Here is an 8361-nt window from a genome sequence, read left to right as displayed (position 1 = left end):
AAATTCAAGTGCTGGCGGACAGACATTTCTCTGTACCTGCCGAAGAGCCTCAAGCGTTTTGTAAAAGTGCAAATTTCAGTTGGCTAAAAGCTTTTAATTGTTCTGCTTGTTATTTGTTATTCACACACCACAGTTTGTCACCTTCATCCAAAAACGTTGCTTTTTCACCACTTTACTTCCCAAAAAACTTCTCATTAACACCTCTAAGTCAAGTATTTTCATCATCACCACACAGACACTGTACGTCCTTTTTCCAGGAAACATTTATTCGATCGAGAGACAGGATCGCTTCTTTCCATAAACAGGTCAGTTAAATATTAACAAATTTACAGTCATGAGGAATGTGATAAAAAAAAAAAACAAACAAACAATGCTCGCCTTAAAAAACCCCAACCCAGGGACCCCCACCCAGGATAACGTCGACCACGGTGGCGCTGGAACGAGACTCGAATCCTCTTCCAGCTCCATTGTTACATGCTCTTCCGTTCAGTGCTTCACAGTTCGTCTTTGTCTGGTGTTGTCTGTTAAGAGAACAAAATTTAGTTATGAACAGTCAGAAGAACAAATACGCCAATATCTGATTACTTGACATCCTTAAGATGTCACAGTGCTCTCACCGTTTCTTCATCATCTTCATCATCTACAATTTCCTCTTTATCTTCAGAGTCATCCTCTGCTGCCTCTTCTTCTGGCTCCTCCTCTGGCTCTTCTTCAACCTGTAGAAAATTCACATCTTTTTTAGCATAACACCCCCAAAATATTCAGCTAAGTAGACTTAAAATGACCCAACTGAGCAACCTGAAGGAGGTAAAGACGAAGACAAAACAATACTACAAAAAAGGAAAGAAGAACTATTTCCAACGCTGAAACAACACCGAGATAAGAAAATGTTCTCTGACAGTGAAAGAGGAAACTTGACACATGCACAGTGAAAACTTTGCCATGCAAATGAGTACGTGGCAGCTGGTATCGACTTGCCTGTTCGTCCAGGGGTACGTTCATGCTGAGTCGAAGCATGCGCTCTATCCTGTCTCCATAAGCCTTTGTGTCAACCAGTTGGTAGCCTGAGCGCAGCGTGGCCGTCTCAAACAGAACCACAGCCAGATCTGATGCAGTCTGGTCTTCGCTGTCCGTCTGGAGGACATGAAGGAAAAGAAACTGATCAGTTATCAGCTCTGGTCCACGTTATGTTTGAAAATACTGCACTGAAAACAATTTCTTTATTTGTATTTTATAAATGACATAATGTGGCATTATTCAAACTGTACAGATACAGTGAAGTGACAGTGTTCAGACTTACATTGACTCTGTTTAGCATCTGCTTGATGAGAGGATGTTTGGGATTGATTTCTAATGTTTTCTTCTGGCTGGCATAATAGCTGAAGAAGAGACAAGAGGGACATTACCATATAAGCTCAGTTAACAGTGAGACAGGCCACAACATGTTCCACATTTGCATTTTACAACCATGATAATGAGAAGCAATGTTGCTGAAAAGCTGAGGATCATTACTCACTTTGTAGAAATGTCTTTTCCTGTCTGATACGCCTGTGCCTTCATGATCCTCTCCATGTTTCCTGACCAGCCGTACTGACTGGCAACCAGAGCGCAGGGGGAGTTGGTTAGCCTCTGGGAGAGGACAGCCTTCTCAATCTGCGGGACAAACAGCACTGTGTTAAATAACGTGGCTGATGGAATAGACATAACTTAGCAGCTGCAGGCAATTTCTCTCGCCTCTGCGGCTGGTGTTTATCTCCCATGTCATGAATATACAAAACAATTCTTCACCTTGTCCTTCAGGGCCTTATCCTTCAGCCAAGTGGTGAGAGGTTCGTACTCCTTTTCCAGGGCCTCCCTCTTCTCCTTGCTCTTGTCGCTCTCGTCGAACTTGACGCCCTCCTTTGCGACATTCTGGAAGCGTTTGCCGTCAAACTCGGGCAGTGCCTGGATGCAGTACTCGTCCACAGGCTCTGTCAGGTAGATCACCTCGTAGCCCTTCTTCAGCAGCCTCTCCACGAAGGGAGAAGATTCAGCCTGCAGACGGAAACAGGCTCATCAATGCCTGGCTATTAAATCTACATACCATGTACATCACAGTTTACACTGCCCTCAACATAACAGAGCATTTAACCCAACCAAACGATGGGCTAACATCCACTCACCTCCTTCCTGCTGGTGCCAGCCATGAAGTAGATTTTGTCCTGCTTCTCCTTCATGCGCTCCACATACTGCTCCAGGCTGGCCAGGACGGTTTCACTGTTGGAGGTCTGGAAGCGCAGCAGCTTGGCCAGACGGGTCCTGTTGGAGTGATCCTCAATGACACCCAGCTTGATGTTGGTTCCAAACTCCTTCCAGAACTTGTCGTTGTACTGCTCCTCTGCAATCTTCTTGATCATGTCCAAAGTCTTACGCACCAGCTTCTTGCGGATAACCTGAACAAGGAGGAGATAAGCGTTACATCTTTAATCACTTCATGCCTAGTTTAATATTCCAAACTTTTGTTTTGTTTTCTTTTTCTTCCTGTAAAGCACTTTGACTACACATAAGGTTCCTTTTCTTCCCACAGACTAAATGATGAATAAAATCACAGATAAAATGAAAAATAATTTGCATTTAGATTCTGTTGTGTTGATGTTAGATGTGAAACTCACCTTGAGCAGTTTGTGCTGCTGCAGAGTCTCTCTTGACACATTCAGGGGGAGGTCATCAGAGTCAACCTGGCAAAATAAATTTCCATTAATCACAGTGCAGGTGCTATCTGGCCAAAAACCAAACAGTTTATATTAGCATAGGGCTGTACGAATAATTTAATTTTGCATTCAGTTACAATATTAAAATCGAGACAGAACGATTATTGTGTCGCATTCTGTTTTACAATGATGCTCTTTGTGTTATAAATCCAGTGCACCCCCTTCTTTCACAGTGGTGTGCTCAGTTTTTGCCAACTTGGCACCGTTCTCACTAGATTTAGTGACTTTTCAGACCTTGTAGTGACTTTATTTCTAAAAATAACCCACTGCCACTTCCACTGCTGCAGGTGCTGCCTGTTGAGCTCTCAGTATGTTACAAGTCAGAGCTCTCAGAATGGCTGCTAACATTTCATTTACGACAGCACCACCCAAATGTGTCGATTAGTGAAATGAGACTGATCAGTGCACTGAAGGCTGTCCTACTTCCAACAGCGTTCAAGTGGCCTCCCACTGCAGATTCAGACAATGTCAAAGTAATAACTAAAACTGTAGAGGGTTTATTGTTGCGTATTTGCGACCACACTTGCATATATTTCACATCAAAGAGAATACCGAATTAAAGCCCCCACAGTTCCCCAAAGTTGAATAAATGCATGTTTCCAAAGTCAATGAGTAATCATAAATTAAATAACCCTGATTAGTAACGATGACGACCAGCATAAGTGAGTAAGATCTCTGCAGTAATCAAGCAGTCCTACATTAGTGCCTGACTGTGTCTTAGGTTCAGTTAGAAATCACTCACCACTCCTTTGACGAAGTTCAGGTACTTGGGCATCATGTCGTTGAAGTCGTCTGTGATGAAAACTCTCCTCACAAACAGCTGTGACAGAAAGAGACGTTCATTTAGAAACCAAGTTGAGGGAATTCCTAATTATTATTCTATAAAGCACAATACAATCACTTAAAATGGATAATGAATGCTGCTTGAGAGACATACCTTGATGTAATCGTTCTTCTTAGAGCCGTACTCGTCAAACAGGCCGCGGGGTGCTGAAGTGGGCACAAACAGGATGGACCTGAAGGTAACCTCACCCTCAGCCGTGAAGTGGATGTGGGTCAGAGGGTCGTCGCTGTCCTGTTAGAGAGCAAAACATTGTTTGAATTAAAAGCATTACACACGTCAAGAGTACAAGCACTTCTGCTCAGGTGCCTACCTTGGAGAATGTCTTGTAGAAAGCCTTGTACTCATCCTCTTCAACCTCCTTAGGTGGTCTCTGCCAAATGGGCTTGATGTCATTCATCAGCTCCCAGTCCCACACAGTCTTCTCAACCTACAATTAAATCAATGAGACATTTTCAGAAACGGTCGAAAAGGATTCTTTCTCAAATTATCAGACCAAATTATTCAGGTGTTAAATGACCAAATTTAATAGCATCAGTTTAGAGGTAGGGCATACTCAAATATTTTTTTACTGCCTATGTTATTTTGCTAAAATCTTTAAACTTGAGATGTTCAACACATTCACAATACATTTTTTTCAAATATTGATTTTATGCTAAAGAAAAAAACCTCCCACCTTCTTTGTCTTGGGCTTCTCTTTGTCCTCCTCCTCCTCTTCCTCTACCTCAGCCTCATCTTCAGCAGCCTCTTTCTCTGGCTCCTCTGCTGCCTCAGCATCTTCCTCGATGGGCTCCTCAACTGTCTCCGTCTGCCGTGTTGAAGGGAAGAAATTATGTAACGGCCAGTTTCTCATTTCCATATTTTGCCTGTTTCATAACATAGCTGTGCTGGGATGAAGTCTGAGTCAAAGTGTGGGAGGAAGTGTCTTAAGTAATCACCTTGCTGGCCCAAACGTAGATGGGGAAGTTGATGAACTGAGAGTATTTCTTGACGAGGTTCTTGATGGTGTCCAGCTCCAGATAATCTGAGGCTTCCTCTTTCAGGACCAATCTGAGGTTAAAAAAGATGAGGAGAATTTAATTTCAGAGTCAGTACTATTGTAACATTTGAGAGTAGAGTTGTAACAGGACAACAGCACTTCAAGGTCCAACTGAGTAGGTGTTACAGTATTCGAGGGACAGGATGAGAGGTGTGAAGAGCAATATGACTAACAGCAGATGATCAGAATGCTAAAAAAAAAAAAAGTAGCTAGAATGCAAAGGTGGTTTTAAGATTAATAAAAACAAAATATAAACCCACGTGATGGTGGTTCCTCTGCCCAGTGTGTCCCCGCGTGGGTCCTCAATGACAGAGAATTGACTTGAGTCAGACTCCCAGATGTGCTGGGTGTCATTGTTGTGTTTGGATGTCACGATGACTTTGTCGGCGATGAGGAAAGCGGAGTAGAAACCAACACCAAACTGGCCGATCAGCTCTGAGGTCGACTGATCCTCAGCCTGCATCTCTGTCATCTTGTTGAGGAACTCGCTGGTGCCGGATTTAGCAATGGTGCCCAAGTTCTTCACCAGGTCCTCTTTGGTCATTCCAATACCAGTGTCAGTGATGTGAAGCATGTTCTTCTCCTTGTCAGACTGGAAATAAGAACGATACAGTTAAGTTACTGACAGAGCAAGAGGTGTTAACATTAATAACATTAATAAGGTGCACTGCAACACACAGCAAGTATGTGTCTTTCTTGTGCATACTTTTATTTTGATGGTCAGCTCCTCATTGGAGGCCATTACGTGCTCATCGGTCAGAGACAACAAGCGGATCTTATCCAGAGCGTCTGAGGCGTTGGAAATCAGCTCCCTGAGGAAGATCTGAAAGACACAATAATCATTTTACCATCAATTCAGCCACACTGATTCACCCCCTCCCCCAGATCTCAAACTGTGAGCGTCTGTCGGATGAAAGAGAAACCTGCAGGTGTGCTGTAATACAAAGTTACCCAGATTGTTCATTCAGTGGCAGCTGATAGTAACTGTTCAATATATTTAAATACAGAGCAGACAGAATATTTGTTCAAAACTGAATGCCATTAAATTTGGCAGGTGTCAATTTTAATTAGAATCAGAAATCATTTCTCCCTGAGGGCAAATTGTGATTCATTACAGTCGCTCTGATTTAAAATACAACACAATAGAAATACAAAAATGTGCATTATACTAAAATGTTAACACTAGTCCTTAAGATATTAAGAATAAAATATATTTCTTCACTGCAATCCAATACAGCAGCTCAGTTATAATCTCTGCCTTTAAAAAGATAATGTCCAGCTTTTCTTGACACTGTTTGTGTCACTGTCTGTTTGACTTGGTAATTCATAGTGGTGTTGTACTGGACCTCATTATATTGAGAGACATTTCTTTATAATATGCCCACCGTATTTATTAAGGGGGGAAGAAGTACAAATAGAAACACAACTCAGTATACCACTAACTTCAACCCCAATACTTAACACGTTTGAGTTAACATCCCTCTTATACAAGCAGATACATAAAAATCACGTTGCAAAACTGATGATAGTACATCAAGAGGTCATGTATTCCTGCTCACCTCCTTGTTCTTGTACAGGGAGTTGATAATCAGCTTCATCATACGATTGACTTCAGCCTGAAAGGCGTGTTTTTCGGACTTTTCTCTGAGTTCCTTGATCTGAGCTGCATTCAATCCATCCAGCTGGATAGCCTCCTCCTCTCTGGGGACAGACACAAGCACACAGGTGAGACGTGCAAAACAACAAATCACAGCTACCAGTAAACAACATGCAAATCTGCTCTCCCCCTCCAGAGACAAGTATCCAAGCTAAATCCAAGTCACACAAGATTCCTCTCTCTTAATAAGGGACGTGTAGTAGACATAGCACAGCTTTGCCACCACTACAATTCAAGCGTTGCTGGGGAGCTTTTGTGTGCACAAGCTTGGTCGTGTTGACCTTGTGCTGTTAACTCTAGGTCTAGTCGACCTTTTCTGATAGGGACAGCCACAGCTCACTTAACATGTATGCTCTGAGGAGATATTTGAAGTGACACCCACCTCTGCACCACCTCATCATCTGTTCTGGAGCCATCTCTGCTTTTACCAACGTCTTCTTCTACCGTGCCGTCGATGTCAACTTCATCTTCTGCCTTCACAGCAGCTGCATATGGACAAAAAGTTGCTGTATTAAAATAAAATAATGTCTGCAGGTGTATCATGAGAAATATTCAGCATTTAAGATTGGTTCAGGTGGCATGAAGCTTTGCAAAGACGTGATAGAAATCACCAAAAATAAGGTGTAACGTTAGGAAGGCTGTCTTTATCTTAGCTATATGAATCTAGCTACATCTGTGCAACAGCCATGATTTTAATGGGTGTTAGCGAGCATTACACAGCTTTAACACACATGGTGTATCTATGAGAAACTTCTGGAAAGGCGATGAGGAATAACGGGTGTTAGCTTTGCTCCTAGACATGTGTTTAAGCCACATTAATCATGCTGACTATCGCAAACAAGTGTATAAAAATGACGCTTTAATGCTACAAATGTGTGAAGGCTGTGGCCATGAATGAGCAGAGATGAAGCACAAACGCAAGTTAACGCTAGCTTACAGGCTAATGCTAGCAAAAATGTTGGGTGATAAAAAGTAACACGAATTAGCAAACAATATTTCCGCTACTCACCGAAGGCAAAGAGTGCGAAGAGCAGACCTATCACCCACACTCGCTTCATGTTGAGATAACTGCTTGAATGACGATGTGTGTCTTCAGCTCCAGAGACAAAAGCCGGGAGATAAGTGCACGCAGCACCGCTTTAACGGGAGAGACTGACAACCAACCTCTCCCACCAAAAGAGCCCACTCTATTAAACCCGTGACAACCGGCCAATGGCTGCGCACCACGCACAACCGTCGACCAATCACGGCGCAGCCTTCGGTACATGTTGTCCAATCAGATGCTTCAACATAAGGCTATACCCCAAAATCGTGGCTGGACACCATTGGCCAGAAATGAATAATCAGCACATCACTTCCTAACATTTACCTCTCGATATGGAAAAATAATCTCTGTCAACACGTTGGTTAAACTTTGATTTTCTCGTGTAGCGACACAGTCAGGTGACACTGAAGCTATATGACATTTAAGATGCTATTAAAGGCACCAAAGTAACTGACTGTAACATTATACCTGCTTTTATTTCAGTCTATGTTGCTTTAAATGACATATTGTTTATCTACCTATATGTATATGGCATACTCTTTTAATAACCTGCATTCCCTTTCCTACAATGGTGACAATTCCTTATATTTAGATATCCTGCTGTGGAAGCACACACTAAATAATGACTACACACTCTCCGCACCACCCATCTTCATCCACATGGTGTTGCTGTTCAGTTAGTGAGCTCAAAATGCAAATGATGGCAAACATTTATTATTATTTTTCCCCAAAGCACACACAGTCTGAACATTTTGTGAAAAACTGAGATTACGTCACACTGGACTCACTAATAGTTAAATAGATAGTGTGTAATAGTATTATACAAATGTGCACATTAGTATGCTGCTTGCTCGGCCTGTCTGATGGGTGTGTACCTGGTTGTGTCAGCAGACCATACGACTACAGGTGTCAAATGGCAGTTATGGTTACAGTTGTGGGTGGAGTGTGATATTAAGTGTAGCCTTTGTGTATGTGTGCGTGTAAGAGAGAGAAGCAGCACATTAAATTACATGAAATATAGTATGGAAG

General features: G+C 42.3%; 1 protein-coding gene across 1 annotated transcript; it reads right to left on the bottom strand.

Annotated features, from left to right (window-relative positions):
* Nucleotides 1-245: 245 nt before the first annotated feature.
* On the bottom strand, nucleotides 246-7455 carry hsp90b1 (heat shock protein 90, beta (grp94), member 1). Its single transcript, XM_033634952.2, has 18 exons — nucleotides 7297-7455; nucleotides 6670-6772; nucleotides 6190-6331; nucleotides 5337-5453; nucleotides 4891-5222; nucleotides 4530-4641; nucleotides 4268-4399; nucleotides 3905-4021; nucleotides 3688-3825; nucleotides 3493-3570; nucleotides 2652-2717; nucleotides 2163-2432; nucleotides 1789-2034; nucleotides 1517-1653; nucleotides 1301-1379; nucleotides 979-1134; nucleotides 618-716; nucleotides 246-521 (listed from the first exon to the last, which is right to left on the bottom strand). Exons 1-18 carry the CDS (start codon nucleotides 7343-7345, stop codon nucleotides 495-497), a joined length of 2400 nt encoding a protein of 799 aa, XP_033490843.1. The 5' UTR covers nucleotides 7346-7455; the 3' UTR covers nucleotides 246-494.
* Nucleotides 7456-8361: the final 906 nt, after the last annotated feature.

Source organism: Epinephelus lanceolatus, chromosome 5 (genome assembly GCF_041903045.1).
Source record: "Epinephelus lanceolatus isolate andai-2023 chromosome 5, ASM4190304v1, whole genome shotgun sequence".
Taxonomy (NCBI): domain Eukaryota; kingdom Metazoa; phylum Chordata; class Actinopteri; order Perciformes; family Serranidae; genus Epinephelus; species Epinephelus lanceolatus.
This window is presented reverse-complemented; position numbering and strand designations above follow the sequence as displayed.